This window comes from Ovis aries, chromosome 15, assembly GCF_016772045.2.
Source record: "Ovis aries strain OAR_USU_Benz2616 breed Rambouillet chromosome 15, ARS-UI_Ramb_v3.0, whole genome shotgun sequence".
NCBI classification, from domain to species: domain Eukaryota; kingdom Metazoa; phylum Chordata; class Mammalia; order Artiodactyla; family Bovidae; genus Ovis; species Ovis aries.
This window is the reverse complement of record NC_056068.1, coordinates 21,981,599-22,001,914: the sequence shown is the minus strand read 5'-3', so window position 1 is coordinate 22,001,914 and position 20,316 is coordinate 21,981,599. Positions and strand designations below refer to the sequence as shown.

The 20,316-nt window shown below is 46.1% G+C and overlaps 1 protein-coding gene across 4 annotated transcripts in view; it reads right to left on the bottom strand.

Moving 5' to 3' along the window:
• Positions 1–20,316, bottom strand: part of DIXDC1 (DIX domain containing 1) — a 79,344-nt gene that overhangs the window by 23,910 nt on the left and 35,118 nt on the right. For 2 of the 4 annotated variants that reach the window (XM_012095446.3, XM_004016018.4), the window contains 8 exons: positions 18,781–18,906; positions 15,885–16,116; positions 15,014–15,121; positions 9,300–9,412; positions 7,800–7,948; positions 4,567–4,656; positions 2,436–2,489; positions 1,027–1,077 (listed from right to left, as the gene is read on the bottom strand). In XM_012095446.3, the coding sequence (XP_011950836.1) occupies positions 1,027–1,077; positions 2,436–2,489; positions 4,567–4,656; positions 7,800–7,948; positions 9,300–9,412; positions 15,014–15,121; positions 15,885–16,116; positions 18,781–18,906 (923 nt within the window). Of the gene's footprint in view, positions 1–1,026; positions 1,078–2,435; positions 2,490–4,566; positions 4,657–7,799; positions 7,949–9,299; positions 9,413–12,320; positions 12,916–15,013; positions 15,122–15,884; positions 16,117–18,780; positions 18,907–20,316 lie in introns of those variants that run through there. The other 2 variants (XM_012095447.3, XM_004016019.5) reach the window with 2 other exon arrangements.

Genomic DNA, 20,316 nt, shown 5'->3' with positions numbered 1-20,316 from the left:
CCTGTATGGCACTTCTCAAACTTATTTGAGCATGGAACATGCTGTTTTTTGGCATCTCAAAGGACTAAGACTACAGAACATTCTGGAAGATGCTGCTGAGTTACACCCTAGTCTGGCTCATGAATGGGAGTGTAGGAAAGCAGCAGTTTAAGAGCATCCTTTTCCACTTCTGAGGTATTATTCACTTAGCACATCTACTCCTACTGGGGTGAAATAACATGTAAGCAAAATGGGGTTGCACACAGTCGGACACAACTGAAGCCACTTAGCAGCAGCAGCAGCAAGATTATTAGCGAGACCACTGTGTGTATTACCAAAAGACTAGACATGATCCAGAAGACTTATCAATAGGAACTGATTAAATGAATTATCATATATTTACATACTGGAATACTAAGGTCTTCATGTACTAAAATAGAATGATCTCTAAGATATATTGTTGAGTGAAAGCAGCAATATGTCGAGGTGGGTTTATAGTATGCTATTATTTGGGGGGAAATTACATACATACATATCTGGGGATAAGTGGTAAGTTGCCTCCAGGAAAGACAGCTAGGTGATTGAGGGGGCAGGGCTGGAAAGCTGACTTCTCAAGGATTATCCTTTCGTACTTTTTTAACTTCAAACCATTTGAATGTTATTAACTATTCAAACCTAAGTAAATTACAGTTTTTAAGAGTATGTTCTTCTTCAGAACTTAAGAAAACTGACAAAATACTGAAACTGAAGAAAACCGCAGTAACTGATTGTTTTCACACATAGAAGAAAGCAAGGTGGCAGAGGGAAGTGACAGCACCATGAGTCATAATCACCAGAACTACAACTCAGCAAAGCAAAGGTATGTTCCTCCACCTGTCTCACTTCCCATACACAAAGCCCTGTCTCTGCTGGGAGCACAGAGCCTGTGAAAGGGCCCATCAGATGTACACAAGAAAAGGCTAAGGGACCCAACTAGTACCCCAATTCCCTCAGAATGCTTTACCTTGTAGAGAATTTATTTAAAATGTTAAATATCTTTCTTTTTACCTTTATCCCCTGTAAGTTTCTGGCTTCTTGTTTATATTTCAGCAGCTCCTTCTGCAAACCAAATATAGTTAGATCAGATGGTAGCATCTGGGTTGCTTCAGAAGCATTACCTCATTCTGTCAGTAAGAATATGAAACTCATATAACCATTCCAAGGAAAATCAACCCTCCTCTGAGGCCAAAGGCAGGTCTGGTCCAGGAAAAATTAAAAGCTGACCCACAGAAATGAGCAGGACCCATCTCATTCTCTCCTGTGGCACCCACGCTCAGTTGCCCAGTTTCCCAGTTTCCCAGTTTCAACTGTTCATAATCTTTCTGGCCAAGAAAGAAAATGCCATACATTCCCATAGGTTCATCATTCCTATATTTAGCAATCCTCACCAACAGGGAAACTTAATCATCAATCATAATAATCTAAATCCCTCTCCTGAAAATACATGATATCTCAATATACCTACCCCCAACCTCATGAAGTAATTATCTCATTTTTAATGTCCAGAAAGGGTTACAGAGTTTTGGTTCTCCAAGAGGGTATTGTTCTTTATGGACCAAACAAAAACACATTTGGCCCAATAATAAAATACTTAGTTAACTGTCCCTTAAATATATGCACACGATTGTCATTAGGAGAAAGATTTTAGGAGAGGAGCACCTGTAACTCAGAGTCTACTCTCTCTTTTTCTATTGCAATCTCTTCAAGAGTTTGGAATTAACATATCTAAAATGGGGATTCTTCACCAGGACTCCACAGATGGGCTCCAAAGTTAGTCTACTCAAAACCCAGGTCAGTGAGTGCTCTCATGCAAATTGCTGGGGAGAGGGTTAATGGCTTCAGTCATATACTTATGACTTCAAAAAAGCTAAGCCCCACTGATCTAAAAAAATTCTGGAAAGTATTCATTAATAAAAAAAGACCATACTGAACTGTTGTTAATAATATTGTACTGTATATTGGAAAACTGTAAGAGAGTAGATCTTAAAAGTTTCCTTTATAAGAAAGAATTTGTAAATATGTTAACTAAGTTTACTGGGATTATTTCACAATATATACATATATTGAATCAACATGTTGTACACCCTGAAACTAATTATGTTATGTCAATTATTTTAAAAATGACCATACTGATAGTAGATCCTTTATTTAATTAAAAAGATAAATATGAAACATTTCAAACATACAGAAAGGTATAAGTAATAATGACATAGATACCTATTATTCCCTGAGATTAAAAAGGTGTTACTCTTTTACTCTGTTTATGATATACCTCTCTCTTTCAGTTAAAGACATAATACAGATACAGCTAAAGTCTGGAGTCTGCATCTCGCCCTTCTCCCCATTACTATACTAAAGTTGGTGTGTAACATCCCCAGAATTTTTTCAAAGGGTAAAATGTGCATTTCCTGACATACCTTTAGGTCTTGATTCTCCTCTATACTCTGATCCAGACGACTTTGGATTATAATCTGGATATAAAGCAAAAAGAGATGGTTATATATCTATGCTGTAAAATTCAGAGGTCATTCATCAACAGATATTTACTGAGCAGCTACTAGATGCTGGCCAGGGTAGAGCAGCTACAGAGAACTGCCTTCCAGTGGAGGCATATGTCCTGGGGGTGCGAGTAGATGACCACAGATAAAGTTTAGAATGAGTGTGTGTGTGTTGTGTGCAGAGGGTTTGGGAAATGATAAGAGATGAAGTTCAAGGAGAAAATGGAAAAGGATCATGAAGGCCAGGAAGGACAATGGAGGAACTGATGAAGAAGTTTTAGGCAAAGGGATGACAAAACAAAGCTTGCTTTGAAGTTAAATTATTCTTGCTGTTTTAGGGAAAATGAATTAGAGGACAGGAGAGGAATCAGGAAAACCAGTTAGGAGGCCACCAGAATGCTGGATGAAGGCCTGAATTAAGGCAGTACCTATGAAAATGGAGAAAAGCTGGATGAAGATATTTTAAAAGTATACTGATAAAACGTGGTGACTAAATACTGGAGTTGGTTGCCATTTCCTTCTCCAGGGGATCTTTCCAGCCCAGGGATCGAATCCATGTCTCCTACATTGACAGGAGGATTCTTTACTTTTGCATCACCTGGAAGCCCTTCAAGTATGGGTGTCAGATTTGTTTTGGGTATTTGGGTACATGGATAGTGATAAAAAACAGAAACTTAAAGGACAAATAGTTTTGAGGGTGGGGAGAGAAGGGAAAGAAAGCTGTTGAATTCAAGACTCATTGAAATTGAGATGCTTATGGGACATATAGTAGAGATAACAGGCAGGTGCATGTTGCCTTTACAAATGTAGAACTCCATGGAGAGAGCTAAAAATAAATATAAATTTAAATAATTATATAAATTTACTTAAATAAAACAATACAAATAAATGTATTTCATGCAGAGCTAGAAATAAATATTTGAGAGGCAACATAGGAGACAGGTGGGAAGTGAATGAAGCCACGGAAGCAGGTATTGCCCAGGTGAATGTCCAAGACAGAAGAGAGCCCAGAGTAGAAACCCGAGGAGCAGCAACACTTAAGGTGTAGTTGTTTTAGTCACAAAGTTGTGCCCGACTCATCTGCGACCCCATGGACTGTAGCCCGCCAAGGTCCTCCATCCATGGGGTTTCCCAGGCAAGAGTACTGGAGTGGGTAGCCATTTCCTTCTCCAGGGGATCTTCCCAACCAGGGGTTGGTTCTGTGTCTCCTGCTTGGGCAGATTCTTTACCTCTGAGCCACCAGGGAAGCCCACACCTTTAAGGGACAGGGAGAAAGAGAGAAGCTTCAAAGGGGATGTGAACTAAGAATGCCGGCTGCCGTTCATTTAAGAAAGGCAGCCACCAAGCCACCACATTACAGCTGCCCAGGCAGTGAGCCTTGAGGGGACTCGGGGTGGAAACAAACAATAGCGGCATCTAGCAGGAGAAGGAGGACCCTCAGGTGAGAAAGTACAGGATACTGGCCCCAGGGAGCTGAGCTGCAATCCGAGGATTGACTTCAGGAAGCCCTGACTCTTGCATCTTCTCCTACGTAGAAAAGCGCTAAATTCCTTGCGATAGCCAGTTTTCTTTTATTAACAGTGATTTCTAAAGTTCTGACTCCCTGGTTTTGTTGCAAAAATTCCTATAATGTCTTGGCTTCCCCCATTCCTCTTCAGAACAGTCTCTCAGAATTATCTGAGATGCTATTTCCCAGGCTTAAGCCCTTGGTTTTGTCCATCGAATAAAACATAACCTTCAACCTTTAGACTATGCTTTTTTTTTTTTCAGTCAACAGGGACCCAAGTATAAACTCCACGAGGAGAGGGTCTGAGGTTCCATCTATCGTTCTCATGTCTCCAGTTCTTGAAACTGTGTCTGCACATGGTCAGCATGCAATAAATATTTGTGGAAGAAAGGAAAAACAGCTGAAAACATATGAGGAAAACCAGCAGAGTTGAAGTCAGGGGAAGGGAGCATTTTACGAAGGCACAGATGAGTGCCAATGCTAAAAATAAATCAGACACACAAACCAGATTATTCCATGTCCAGTCACAAAAGAGGAGCTTACCAACTGTTCCTCGGGATTGACTCCTGGTTCACAGAGGGCCAAGGGCCTCTCCTGTTCATCTTCAGGTAAGGATCCATTGAGCAGTAAGGCCTGGACAACCACAAAGGCAGAAAGAAATTTAACTCCTATCAGATGACAGAGTCTAGAGCTGAGTGGAGTAAAGTGAAAGTGAAGTCGCTCAGTCGTGACTTTGTGACCCCGTGAACTGTAGCCTACCAAGCTCCTCTGTCCATGGGATTCTCCAGGCAAGAGTACTGGAGCGGGTTGCCATTTCCTTCTCCAGGGATCGAACCCAGGTCTCCTGCATTGCAGGCAGATGCTTTAACCTCTGAGCCACCAGGGAAACTTGTCCCAAAATGAAACCACAACTGGGCTTCCTCTGGAAATCTGCCTGATAACTGTAGATCTTTAGATTCTGTCAATTGCTCATCATAGATCTGTCTGGATTGCCTTGTGTCTGGCCCATACTCAATGCCTCTTTCATCTCTCTGGATGTACCTGAATCCTCTGCTCCAAGGCTCCTTAGTCCCAGAAAAAATTCTAAAAATAAACTTAATTTTAAGAAGTGACATTGTTGAACCAGAGCTGGCTGTTCAAATTGAATTTTACCTGCTGGAAAGTGAACTAAATGCAGTGCACAATTATCCTGGCTTATAAAAGTTTATTATACGGGATTATTTGGAATACATTTATGAATGTATGCATTGGCTCCATTAGAGCGGCTTGCAGGATGTTAGATCCCCAAACAGGGGTCAAACCCAAGCCCACAGCAGTGAAAGTGCTGAGTCTTAACCACTGGACTGCCAGAGATGTAGATGTATTTGATTCTTGTTTGACTTAGCAATTCTGCATTTTTGCTCCCTAAGGCATCCTGGATAGAACAAGAAGGAAAACATATTTGCAGAGAGGTGTCCTTATTCATTTCAAGTCTTCACACTAGGCTTTGTTTTTATTAGAATATGGTGGTGAGGGGTACAGATTTATTCTGAGGTTGTTGCTGCTGCTGCTGCTAAGTCGCTTTAGTCGTATCTGACTGTGCGACCCCATGGACGGCAGCCCACCAGGCTCCTCCATCCATGGGATTTTCCAGGCAAGAGTACTAGAGTGGGGTGCCATTGCCTTCTCCATATTCTGAGGCTAAGGAAGCTCAAACCTCAGGGCCCCTCACAGGCCTGCTCCTCCCAGGGTTCTATATCTAACATCATAGTCATAATCTGTAATCTTATTCTTAAAGAAGGCCCCCCAAGGGATACACTTTAGAACCCAGAAAACTTGAATCTACCCCTGAAGGTAGGTATTAGGAGACCTATGGGCTCAATGAAAGATTTAAAAATCTATAGCCACTTTGTATACAATTTTTTTCTCAATCCAGTCCAAAGAGAAGAGATACAGAGATTCTTATTTCAATAAATATAACACAAATTGTATCACAAATGTTGGTATATAAAAACATTTTACAATCCAGACACTATCAAGTCTACTAATTAATAAAACAATTTTAGTCAGTCTAATGGATTTGGTTCTCCCATGGAGTTGTGGCAAGAGGTGTAGACAAGTATAAGAAAGCATGAGGAGCGGAGGAGAGCGACACTGCAAAAGTCCTGACTCCAAGGGCAAAGTGTTCATAGACTAATGAGGTACACTAACCAGTCAGAAACCCCGGACGTGGCTCAGCATGCAACGGGTTCATCACTCAAAGAGTTAAGGAGCCCAGTGGATGCTGTGAGCCCCATTGTATTCTGTAATGGGACTGAATTCTCATTGTGATCATGTGGCTGTGAGTTAAAACTCCTCTGTTTGTGGGGAATATTAGGATGCTGACTTTCTGCCTGTTGATTCTCTTTTTTTTCCTATCTAATCCACCATGAGACTTCTCCCAGACTGAAAAATGCAAACCAAACTGATGGATATCTATGTTCATACAATGAAATGATCCTGAGAAAAACCTGGTTGAATGTAATCCCGAAATTCTTCATGCTTTAATCCTTCCTACTAAAAGCACACACACACACACACACACACACACACACACACACACACACAAATCCATTGCATTAATTAAACCATTCCTACTGAACTGACAGAGAAGAGAACTAAAAGGCAAACATTTAAAAATACAGGGCAAGTGAGAAAAGCGCAACAACTCTCCCTGGGAATGTTTGGGCAGTAAACACCCCTCTAGCGCCTCTCTGGGCTCCTGGGGCAGACAGTGTGTAAATTGTTTTACCACTGCACCAATCCCCCGTTTTCTTTAGGACCCCTTTGTGTCTCCACCCTGTTGCTGGCCGGTTGGGAGCACGCCCTCCACCGCCTGCCGCCTGCCAGAGCCACTCACATAATGTGGGCTTTGTTTATGTGTCCATAAATATTTGACAATTCAGAAGCAGTGCAGTTCTCAGCACAAACAGAAAGGAATATTCCTGGGCAATTTCAGGGTCATCAGAACACTATAAGGCCTCCCCCAAACAGGGCCAGACACACAAAGGTGGAGGACTAAGGGGGTCATTCAGGCTAGGAACTAAGTCAAGTGGGTCAGTCGGCCTCTGGGGGAGGCTTGCTGGCACAGAAGGTGTAGGAAAAACCGAAGGGCTCAGTTGCCCTTCTCCCTGATCACTGTACCTGGGCGTCCACTTACGAACGCACCGAGGGTGAGCTAAATCCCTTAGCTAGACTCAGGTGGAGACCTGCGGCATTCCTGGCACTTACAGCCCTCCTGATGGTGAATTCCTCGGAGAAAATCTTGATTCTTCACAATTCCATTCTTTGGGAGAAGCTGCCATTGCAGGTCTGTGGCTGCAAATACGGGAGAAACCCACCCACAAAGCAAAGAGCCAGGGTGGAGGTTTGGTAGGGGAGGGTGGGTACGGCTCCCAGGCAGAACTCCTAACAGCTGTGCTGTCAACAAGCGTCCAGGAGGCCCGTTTAAGCGAACTCACACGTAAGGGATTTTTCTGCTCTTCGCGTTCTGCCCTCTCTGTCTAAACTCAGCTCTGACCTCACAGAAGACCGAATCACTTTATTTGCAACTGATTCTACTGAGTTAAAAATAATAAACAATTGGTGCAGGAATTCCCTGGCAGTCTGCGGGTTAAGTGATCCAGGTTCAATCCCTGGTCTGGAAACTAAGATCCCACAAGCCTCACAGTATGGTCAAAAACAAACCAAAAAAAAAAAAAAAAGAAAACCCAACAACAACTGGTGCACCAAAGACAAACAACAAGGGAAAGAGCTACCTGTAATCCTGATATCATTTTCTTGGCTTCCTCCATTTCTTTTTCCAAATGTTCTTGTTGTTCCAACAGCTGCTCTTCCCATGAAGTCTCCAGGTAGGTCCGGGGGCTGCCTGGTCTCCAGTCCCGGGGTAATGGAGAGTCTATCTCCTCTACAAGAAGGGAGGAGGGAGTACAGCTCATGGTGAAAAAAACAGAGTTCAGGAGCAAGCCCTCGCCGTCCTCCACGTTCGAAGGGTTGGGTCACCTGCCTTCTGCACCTGCCTCACTGCACAGGCTGGACTCTCCAGCAGGTGGGGGTGTGGGACAGGAGGAACTGGCCACTGTCTCCACTAACCCCGGGTTCCGGGGAGCAAAGCTGAACTTGGTCGAGGCGGTCCACGCTCTTCAGAACCTTAAGGATTCCCTCCCGGGGAACCCTGGTAGGGGGCAGGTTTTACTCTTTACTCTAGAACTGGCCCTCCCAGGGCTCGGTCCCTCAAACGACAAAGAGAGGAACTGTCAGATGCAACGAAAAGGAGCTTCAGAGGGGAGACCTCAACTCATATTCCTTTGACCATCTTGGCAGGACGGAACCCCTTTCACATATAACATTGTGTGAGTCACAAAAACAGGAAACAGACCGGTATGAGCAAACTCTGCACCTCCCTCTCTCCAGTTTTATTTCCCTGTCTTTACAGTCTCTTTTTCTGACTTCATTGGTAAGGATGAATATTATAATAAGCCTAATCCCTCTAGGTTGTTGTCTGATTTCATGAGACAACTATGTGTGGGACCCATGGTGCCCAGCCCAGAGCAAGCACTCTGTAAAGACCTCCCTCTCCCTCCCCAGAGTCCCCGGACTTTCTGACTCAGTAACATAACTAACTTTCTGGGTACTAATGCCAGGGCTAGATGGGGTGTGAAATAAGGAATAATTTAATTCCAGTTTTCCTTCAGAGGACTTCGGTTTCATTATCTCTCTTTCAGGCAAATAAAACTCTTAAGTCACCCACTTTGCTTCTTCCTTGCTTTCCTCTGTGTTTATCTAAGAAAAAGGAGACTGAGACAGAGGAAGGAGAAGTCTAAACAAGCAGCCTTGACACAAAACATGATGCCGACCTGCTCTCTGCTGTATATTCTCAGACACCTCTGCTCCATATATTCCTGGCCCCAATTTAAGTTACAGAAATACTGAAATTACTTGCATAATACAGAAATGATAAAAAACTTTTTACTTGGGCAGGCTTCTGACAGTTCCAAAGTCATCTCCTAATTTCACAGGTGGTCAGCTGTCTACACTGCCGCAGGACATCTGACAGTTTGGACAGCGGAAGTGACAATTTGTGAGAGGATACGACATTCACTGGCTCTAAAGCATTAGGGCTCTCTAGAATGGACCCTGCATACACAGACTATGTGTGGAGAAGGCCAGGGAGCTGAGGGTTGACAGTCAGGACCCCCAAACTCTTCATGCTGAGGGCTGTTCCTTGAGCCACCCCAGGCAGGCCGAGAATATAATACCTGTTCTGTTCTCTACTCCTTCGGAGGGAATAATCACGAAATCTGCCCTCTCCTCCGACTGGGTTATAACGGATTCGCTCTTTGCACTGTGGATAGGACTGGGGGAAGTCAGGCTGTGATCGAAGGAAAAAGAAGAGAAACAATTATTGCAAACAGTTGTTTAGAAGCCAACTTTCCTAATTTATTCTAGAGATGGGTTCTTATTCATCTAACTCCTACTGCCTAACACGGTGCCTGGCCCACAGTAAGAAGAAATACTTGTTGAATGAATGATGAACTTGTTAAATGAATGAAATGAATGCTGAATGACCCATCCCAGGAAGCTCCCACAACAAAGTTGCCTTTAAGCCTAATTCAATAAGAGATTTATCAAACAGATGGATAATGTAGCATTTTAAAGAACTCCACTTTTGTTTGGTTTGGCTTTTTTGTTTTGGTCCTTCACTTACCACCACCTCCTCCATCATGATCCCTGGGCCCAAGTTCAGAGACTGATGGACTATGCATTTTAGTAGCTTTGGGAGCTGGACGGAAAATATATTTCTAATACATTGATCTATCACAGACACGTGCAATACCAGCAGAATAATCATGGCAGATCTGGGCTGCTCCCAAAGGCAGAGACAAGATGCAGGGTGCCTCAAAGGGGAAAACTGCAGAGTGTGGACAGTGCCAGGCTGAGCAAAGGGTAGCGATATATCAACAACGGTAGGATGTGATACAGAAAAGGGTGTAACATCTCAAAAGGGGATAAGACCTGCCAAGAGACAATAAAGGTTTACTTGATTTACTGCCAAGAGTTATTCATATCTCTGCCACACTAATTTTTAAATTGTCAGAGGGCTTCCCTGGTGGTCTAGTGGTTGGGAGTCCACCTGCCAATGCAGGGGACAAGGGTTCGATTCCCGTTTGCGGAACATTCCACACGCCCGGAGGAACTAAGCCTGTGCGCCACTACTACTGAGCCTGTCCTCTAGGTCCCAGGAGCCGCAACTACTGAATGCCGAGCACCCTAGAGATAGTGCTTTGCAACAAGAGAAGCCACCACAATGAGAAACCCAAGCACTGCAACCAGAGAAAGCCTGAGCAGCAGCGTAGACCCAGCTCAACAAAACAACAAATAAATCTTTTTAAAAAAACTGTCACCAGAAATCTTGCAACAATTCTTAAATTCTAGTACAACTACTAGCTTTGGAAGGAATGGTTTGCATTTGGGAGGAAGCAGAATTTTAAATCTCCAGAAGCAAGTCTACAGGATATGATGGAATGCGAGGCTGACACTGCCATCTGAAGAGCCCTCTTTCTCTGCACCCACCTTGAGAACATCAGCACCAAAACAATCTCAGGGGTTGTGGGGTCTGCAGGCCCAGCCCCCTCTCAGGAATTCTTTCCAAATCCATCACCCAGACAACAGTGAAAGTGTCTTGGATTCACTGACCCACTTAATGTGCCCCTGAAGTCTCCCAGGCTAATCCTCACAGCCACGATCAGGAGTTAACATTTCGTCTTCCTAGAAACCACGAAAAACAAGAGCCAAGCACAGTGGAGGCAGCCAGCGATTTCAAAAAGCTCTGAAGCAGCCTGACGACTAGTGTCTCAACCTCCTCAGTGTCCCGGGTTTTGGGATTTGGTGGGAATGACCTCGACCAGTAATACACTCTCATCCTTATCAGAACCATAGGGGAAAACAGTTGTCTTTTGCTCCTGCAAATTAAAAAAAGTGTCACTTAACAACATCTATAAATTTACAACCCAAACAGGCAGACAGGTGGAGAAAGGCAAGAAGTGCTATTTAGAAAAGGAAATTGCTCCAGGGAACTCTCTTATCCATCTCTCACCACTTAGGCAATCTAACTTCCAGGCCAACATAAATCAGCTGCTGGAAAAGCACTAGTCTAGGGCTACCATTCACAAGAAGAATAGATTTTTGCTCTTCAGGCCTCAGTGTTCACCTTCTTATAGAAATAGGGATCTGAGTGCAGAAAGATGCCTGCACCCCAGCTGCTCCTCTTTGAGAAATGGTAAGACCACACTTTCCCAGCTGACAAGGCACTGTGGCTGACGGGTGCCCCTGCCTGCATCTGGCTGGACCACAGTGGATATGTGTGAGACGAAGGGGTGGGGGGTGGGAGGAGTGGTGTGAACCTAGGATGCGGGGAAAACTGCTTTCCTGAGAGCAGAGACGCATGCTCAGCTAGATCAGCTCAGCGGCTCCCTCCTAAGTGAGCCATCTCCCATATAAGGGCAGAGGAGGCGGATGTCTGCATACCCAGGCCCACTGGGGGAGTGGCAGAGCAGCCAAAGAAAACAACATTTCTCTTTCTTGAACTGGGGCTGCCAGTATGTGAGCCACAGAGAGAAAAAACCCTGAAACTAAACAGGCTGGGTCTAAAAGATAAAAGAAATCTGAGGAAGAAAAATCCTGAGGCACATGTCAGAGCAAGCTGCCTTCCCCAAGGAAGAACCTCATGCAAGAGAATCATACACAAACGTTATTTTAATGCTAATTAATTACATGGCTTGGGATCTCCCTGATGAGCTTTAAAAACTGCTTTATAAACAAGTAAACCCCCACTTGCCATTATAATCGTGTCAAGACAGGGAACAACTGATTACAAATCAGGTCTGACTGATACATTCCTAATTCCCACAGGTCTAACATCTCTCCAATCTTAACTTGTCAGACAAGCAGTCTCCCAGAAAAGATATCTCCAAGTCCAATCAATTTTTTTAAATGGGTACGAAGCAATAAGAGTTCTGTTATGTCCTGAAGTGCCGGCTTCAGCAGAGACCAGAAGGGGGTCAAAAGCCACTCCTTCTCCCATGCTGGTTGCAGCTTCTTAAATAAACCCACTGTATTTTACAGTGCTCATCTCAGGCCCGCAAGCAGGCTGTTCTCCCCAGAACAGCGCCCCCACCGAACCCCCGCCTGTCTCTGGCCAACAGCATCCTCCAGTCCTGGCCCTGCTCCCACCCAAGCCCCCCACACACACCTCCAAAGCCCAAGTGGCTTCAGCTCACCATTTGACCTGCGTCCCGCCCATGGTCCCCCTCGTGGCTCCGGCTTCAGCAAGTCGGCTTCCCTGGGTGAAGCGGGAGGCTGAGAGTCACAGCGCTCCCCGATTCGGGCATGTCTCCCCGCGCTGGGGGCCCCCCGAAGAACGACTCCTCTGGGCAGGCCAACTAGGAGAGCCGCTCACCCCGGTCCCGGCAGAGAGCAGAGAGGGCAGAGAGACAGGCGTCTCGGCCCCAGGCGCGGCGATGCTCCGGGCTCCGGGGCGCGCCGTCCCGGCAGCTCAGACACTGCAGCGGCCCGGCCTCGGCGGAAACCGCCTCCCCTCTCAGGCTGCCGGCCCCCGGCAGCCGCATCCGTGGTCCCCGCGGCCGCGCGGCTCCGGGAGTGCTCCCGGGCGCAAGCATCTCAACCCATCTCCGAAGAGCCCTGCCCGCGGCTCCGGCCGAGCGGTCGAGCGCCCCGGCGGGCGGCGACCCCCGCTCCGCGCCGCCTCGCGGTCCCGCCCTCCCGCGCCCTCCTCCCCCGGCTCCCCGAGCTGTCACACGCGGCCGGGCAGCGCCGGGATCCGTCCGACCCCGGCGGGCGCTCCGCGGGCTGGCCGAGCCCCCGGGGCGGAGCGGGGCGGGGCTGCGGGGCCCGGAGGCGGCCCCGGGCGCGGCGGTGGAGGCGCCGCGGGGTCGGCAGAAGCCTGGGAGGGCTGCGCGGTGCCCTCCTTCGGAGGAGCCCGGGACTGACGGCCGTGCCTTCTCTCCTCTGACCCCTGCCTTCCCGGGCACCGAGGTCCGGGTGGGTCTAACTCGGCTCCTCGCGGGAGGGGGTTCCCCCGGAAACCCGCTGAACGCTGGGCTCCACTCCCCCCAACCTTCCCCTCGGGCGTTTCATATGTTTTTTTTTTTTTTTTTTTTCCCTCAACTAAGGAGCCTTTTGCTTGAATCCTGAGAGGCTGGCCCGAGGTTTACGGGTCTGAGAAGCAACAGGCGAGCAGCCTGGCAGGGCTTTGCCAGGATGTCTGTCAAGGAGCAGGGGGAGGGGACCAGACGTAAGGGGCTATCTTCTGAACCACTCTTCTTCCCCGAGTCACATCCCGGGTGTCTCCTGGCCTTCACGGATCACTGCGTGCGGGCTGCGGGGAGGAGCAGGGCAAAATGTCCCGGACCCTTCTGGGTGCCAACTGAGCATCCCAAAGAGGTGAGTGAGAGGGTGGCCGAGAAGAAAACGACCGCATCAGGAAGAAGAGAAAGAGGAAAGCCAACTGTTCTCTGAACACTCTCCTAGAAAACGGTCACTGCCAGCCACTGCAGCCCGATTTCCAGCAGCCCCGAATTCACACTGTCTCATACCCTGCCCCCAGTCTTGAGTTCTGCCAGACAGGAAGGAAGCAGGTGCTCTCAGGAAAAAAATCCGGACTTTTTTTTTTTTCCCTAACTCTGGCAAGCGCTATCAGTCACAGGAAAGTAAAAGGCCTGTAGCCATACAGGAAGGAATAGATCTCATTGTACAACAGAATATCTTTTGATTCTGTACCAAGTGATAGTCCAAGCAGAAGCAAGGAAAAACTGGTTTAGATTCTCAATAAAAGCACATCTACTGCTTAATGGACACAAGGTTCCCTTCTGGGGTGATGCAAATTTCTCTGAACTGGACAGAGGTGATGGTTGCACAATATTAATGAAGGTGCTACGTACCACTGAATCATACACTTTAGAATGATTAATGGTTAATTTAACGTTGTGTGAATTTTGAAAACTAAAAAATCTATTAAATGTGAAAGTTAAAAATCAAGCAAGGTTACCAGTATATTAAAATGATGGAAAGAATTCTATTTAATTTCCAAGCAAATGAAAAAATGGCCCATCAAATTAAGATGGAATTGTATGAAGAAAAGAAATAGGAGGAAGAAAACAAAGACATAGAAAATACATACATGTCAGACAAAGAACAATTAGGCTTAACTGGAACAGACTAAGCTGGGTTGATGAGAGAAAAGGTCATTAGACCATAAATTAAATATGATTCTGCAATGAAATTAGTAAATAAGATAATAACATCTGGGGATGTGTTTACAGGAGCGTGATTTACGTAAGCCAGGAAAATAGTCTTTCTCTGCCACCATACTTGGCATTGATCAGGCTTTTATCAGCACACTGTGTCCTGTTTTGGTCTCTGCAATTGGCTCTAAGGGATATGGACAGCCTTTCAGCTACAGTCACTCACATCGCTAGCCCATTCAAATGTGTACTGATCTGCCACAATTCCCAGCCCTACAAATGAAAGCTGGAAACATTCTTAAAGCACTAAGGCAACTCTACTCATTTCCTCTTGCTACGAGCTTTATACAACCTTCTCAGGCACACAGACAGTGCAATGGAACGGGCTCTCATAAACACTAGCAGCTGATAAATAAATATCAAAAAGATCCAGCTGGGTGCTGACAGGTCCCAGTCATGCCCCCACGTGGACACAGCTAAGCCCTAATATTGGTATGTGGGAAATTCACAAGCATCTCACCTTGCCCTCTTGCCAGCACAAAACCATAAGGCCGCGCTGAGGGTTACCCCTTGTGAGCCACACATAAACTGAGGGAAGAGGAGAGACTTTGGTGCCTTATTGCCTGTTGCATGGGTACCTGAAGCTGCCAACCCTGAGAACCTCCATGAATTGAGGACTGTAGCGATGAAGAATCTCAGGCCACGGTTACCTGGAGCAGCTGGACTCAGACGAGGACCTTTGCTGTCCTTCATACTGCTGCACCAGGGCTCGCACGCTCCAGCATGGATTCTCAATATCCTCATCCATGCTGCTGTTCCTAAAGTCGGAGGGCACCAATAAAGGAGAGGGTGTCAGTCCTTCGGGCCCACCCACGAACTACTGATAGATGCCACTCTGGGACTGCTGTGGGTAAAAAGACAGACGAGGCAAAGCCCCTGCCTTTAAGACATTTGAAATCTGGCAAGGAAGGTAGAAAAACCAATAATTTCACCAATCTTTGCAACACCTCAGAGTCATGCTCCCTCTCTGACACACAACCCACGAAGCATCTCCTGCCATGACTCTCTGGGATACCCAACCTTCAGGATACACACCAGGGAGAGACTCAGGGGTGAATGGGGATGGTGCTCCCACATACCTCCCAGTGCAGAAAACACACAGTGCCAAAGGAATATGTTTAAAACTCTGGGCACCAGAGAAAAGAATTACATATATGATTCCTTTACATTCTGCTAAAGTCAAAATGTGCACGTGCCGTGCATGCCAAGTCACTTAAGTCGTGCCTGATTCTTTGTGATCCCAAGTACTGCAGTCCGCCAGGCTCCTCTGTCCATGGGATCCTCCAGGTAAGAATACTGGAGTGGGTTGCCATGCCCTTCTCCAAAAGTCAAAATAAACATGCCTAAAAGAAAGGTGGTTTTTTTTTTTTCTCTTTTGGAGCACCCTCTCCAACCTCCACTCCATACTCTTTTCTGCAATGTGGGCTGTTTAGGTGATATTTCCATCTACTGCACAATCATCATTTAAGGGAAGAAATATCAGTGCAGGTCGAATTCCCATCCCCAGATTTCCATCCTTACCTCTGTCGGTATCGAAAGACATCCCGCCCAGACCGCGACATGTCATGACACACATCAGCCAGAGCAGCGGCGGCTCCCTGGGCCACAGCAGTGGCACAGTGAGGCTGGTGAGTCTGCAGGGGGGCTCTGGCATCCCGTCCTTGGCTCACTGTCCTGCTGGAGCCAGGTTTGAAATGAGCTGCCAAGGCCAGGACCAGCCTCATGATAGACTTCAGGTTGCCTTCCACGATATCTGAGGATCAGAACAGACCAAGAGGTCCTAAGAGGGAAGCGGAGTGCTGAGGAAGCACTTGGTTCCTATGCATCTGCTGCTGCTGCTGCTGCTGTGTCGCTTCAGTCATGTCCAACTCTGTGAGACCCCAGAGACGGCAGCCCACCAGGCTTCCCGTCCCTGGGATTCTCCAGGCAAGAACACTGGAGTGAGTTGCCATTTCCTTCTCCAATGCATGAAAGGAAAAAGTGAAAGTGAAGTCGCTCAGTCGTGTCCGACTCTTAGCGACCCCATGGACTGCAGCCTACCAGGCTCCTCCGTCCATGGGATTCTCCAGGCAAGAGTACTGGAGTGTCTGCTAGGGAACAGAAAAGCAAGGCAGTTAAGCTCTCTGTCCTCACAAAGCCGTGTTTAATAGGGAGATCGAAGAGTTAAAGCAATGACCATAAAGTGTAATAACATAAAGTGAAGTCGCTCAGTTGTGTCCGACTCATTGTGATCCCATGAGAGCCTCCTCTGTCCATGGGATTTTCCAGCCAAGAGTACTGGAGTGGGTTGCCATTTCCTTCATACCATAGGAAAAGCACAAGATTCTTTGGGAACTCAGAGAAGCATCTGTCTAGTTTAGAGGCCTCAGGGAAGGATTCCCAGACAAGGTGAGTCCTAAACTGAGGCTTGACTGACCAATAGAGGTTCATCAGATGAGGAAAGAGAAGGAAAAAAGTATTCCAAGAAGAGGGAACAGCAGGCATGAAGGTCTAGATGCCATCCAGTATGGGAGCCACTAGCCACATGTAGCTGTTGAGCACTTAAAAGGCAGCAGTGGTCTTAACTGAAATGTGCTATGAGTGTACTTAGCACACGCACACAAAAAAACTGAATGAAAAATCTCATGAGATTTAGTATAAAAAAATAGAATGCAAAATATCTCACTGATTGTTTTTTACACTGATTATATGTTGAGCTGATCATATTCTGGATACGCATGCATGCCTGCTAAGTCACTTCAGTTGTATCCAGCTCTTTGAGACCCCACGGGCTGTAGCCCGCCAGGTTCCTCTGTCCATGGGGCTTCTCCGGGTAAGAATACTGGAGTGGGACTGCCATTTCTTTCTCCAGGGGATCTTCCCAACCAAGGGATCAAACCTGGGTCTCCTGCATTGCAGATGGATTCTTTACCCACTGGGCCACCAGGGAAGTCCTCATTTTGGATACATGGGTTAAATAAAATATATTATCAAAATTAATTCCACAATTTCTTTTTTGTAATGTGGCTATTTAGACACATTCAAATCAAGAATGTGACTTACTTTATATTTCTATGGCACACACTGGAAGAGGAACAGAAAGCAGTTTAGCATAGCCAGAGTTCAGAGTTCAGGGGGAGTGGGGGAAAGACAAGGGGGATGAAGTGGAGGTCAGGTCAGAAAGGGCATAGTAAGCCAGAGAAAGGACTCTGGATTTTATCTTAAGGGACCTCAGGTGCAGAGGAATGGCATGAGCGTATCGTACTCTTAGAAAGATTGTTCTGGCTGCAGTGTGGAGAGCAGACGGGAGGGGGGCAGAAATGGATGCGGTGGGACTGATTAGGAAGCGGTTGCACTTCTCCAGGTAAAAGACAATGATGTCCTGAATGACTGTTCCCTCAAAATAGCTGACTTTAATGGGCCAGATCCCCAAGCCCACTCCTCACGGGGCCTGGATCAGAGAAATACCTGACATGCTAAATTTTGTCCTAGAAAAAAAAAAAAGAGAGAGAGAGAGAAAGGCAGACAGAAAATAACATGATGGGTCTGGTTAATGTCAGAAAATAGACAAAACTGTATTTTTTTCAGCTTCACAGCCTTTTAAACATGCAAGGTTTCCAAAAGGATTGATTGATACCTGTTACACGACATTCTCAATGGTCAGTAACTGCCCTGCCTGAATGAGCCCAACACAGAGAACACTAACAACACGGAAAGGAGGGCTCTCTCCTACCTCCATTCTCATCAGAGCCACAGGCAATCAGGCCCAGAAACTGAGGCTGAAACAAACCAGATTATAATCAGTTTCAGAGTCAGAGTGAGAGGACCAGAGAGCCTATGCCTTCTGAGGACAGCTACATCATTTCTCCCCTGCAGCCTGGGCTCAAACTGCAATGAGAGCTGTCCTTCATCTGGCCATGTGGCTCCAGGAGAGGGCATATGCAGAGGTGAAAGAGCTTTTTGATCCTGCCTGGAGATGTCCTGTGATGTTCAAAAAAAAACTGCTATCAAATATTTTCCTTCTGGAAAACTGGATAGAAGAAAGTAGGCTATTATGATCTGAGATAATAACTGTCATGAAACACTAGGAACACAAAAAAATATCATCTATCTTCATGTTTGATATCTTAAACAAGATGTTCTAAAATTAATATCCAAACGTTGTCATTTCTTTTCTGTTAATTTTCCTACACACACTCAAACAAAACTTTATTCAGTTAAAATAAAGAGCTTCTACCTTCACCCTGGTCTCCAAAGCACCTGGATTTTGACAATTATTCCACCCCAAGAGGATGACTTTCCTTATGTGGAAAAAGATGTGAGGTCACTGCAGTCTACTCTGAGCCCTCAGCCACACTGTGGATGGTTCTTCTGAAGGTAGCAATCCCTAGGTAAAGATGAGTGTACTCAGCCACCACGGACAGAAGGAAGTACTGACCTTTAGCTGAAGTCTGGTGCATACGAATCTTTTTGGAGGCTACAAACTGTAACACTTTTTCCACATTATTCTTCATCTCTTGTTGGTTACTGGGACTCAGCTGTACCCCACTCAGCTTTTCTCCTGCTGTTAGAAGAGAGAAAATACATGAAGTTATGCAGAGGAGTACTATCACAGTTTCATAGTAGCCAGACACAGAGAGAATATTTGATGTAAACACTAACATTATCTATAAATATGTAAGGGAGTTAGGCCTTCATGTTTGTAATCTGGATGGGAAATAGGAAAATCAAAGCATTCTGGAAGGTCTTCGAATTTTCACATCTATTCCCTGGGGCCTGTGAAGTTACTATGTGTACATTTATTCATTCAACAAATATTCACTGAGCACCCACTGTGTGCCAGGCACTGTTTGAGGCACCAGAGAAAGAGCAGTGACCAAGACATTGTCTGTCTTTCCTTTCATCATAGAGTTTATACCTGCAGGGATGAGAGATGACCAAGATAATAGATAAATGTTTGACATAATTTCAGGTAGTGGTTAAGTGCCGTGCTGTGCTAGTCACGTCCGACTCTTGGCGACCCCAAGGACTGGGGTCCGCCAGGCTCCTCTCTCCATGGGACTTCCCAGGCAAGAATACTGGAGGTGGGTACCATTTCCTACTCCAGCGGATCTTCCCCACCCAGGGATTGAACCCGGTCTCTTGCATCTCCTGTGCTGGCCTGCGGATTCTTTCCAACTAGCACCACCTGGGAAGCCCAGTGATACGTACTATGAGGAAAAACAAAGACGAGTAACCATGGTCTGTCGGATAACACATTTGGGCGGAGACTTGAATAAAATCAGAGAGGAGAAGATTTGCAGAGGCAGCATTCCAGGCTGAGGAACCATAAGTACCAACGCCAAGGCGGGAATGAGATCAGCTTATCTGAGAAACAGCAACAGGACCCTATGGCTGGAGTGGAGAGAGCAAGGAGTTGAGTTCTAGGACAGGTAGAGAGGTAAGCAAGGCCAGGTCATGTGGGGCTTTGGCAACTAGAGCAAAAGAGCAAAGACCTTGAATTTTACTCTATATGTAATGGGCAGAAAATGCAGGCTTGGAGGTAAGAGAGTTCAGTTCAGTTGCTCAGTTGTGTCCGACTCTTTGCCAGCCCATGGACTACAGCATGCCAGGCTTCCCCGTCCATCACCAACACCCAGAGCTTGCTCAAACTCATGTCCATCGAGTTGGTGATGCCATCCAACCATCTCATCCTCTGTCGTCCTCTTCTCCTCCAACCTTCAATCTTTCCCAGCATCAGGGTCTTTTCCAACGAGTCAGCTCTTCACATCAGGTGGCCAAAGTACTGGAGTTTCAGCTTTAGCATCACTCCTTCCAATATATATTCAGGACTGATTTCCTTTATGACTGACTGGGTTTGATCTCCTTGCAGTCCAAGGGACCTTCAAGAGTCTTCTTCCACACCTCAGTTCAAAAGCATCAATTCTTCGGCGTTCAGCTTTCTTTATAGTTCAACTCTCACATCCATACATGA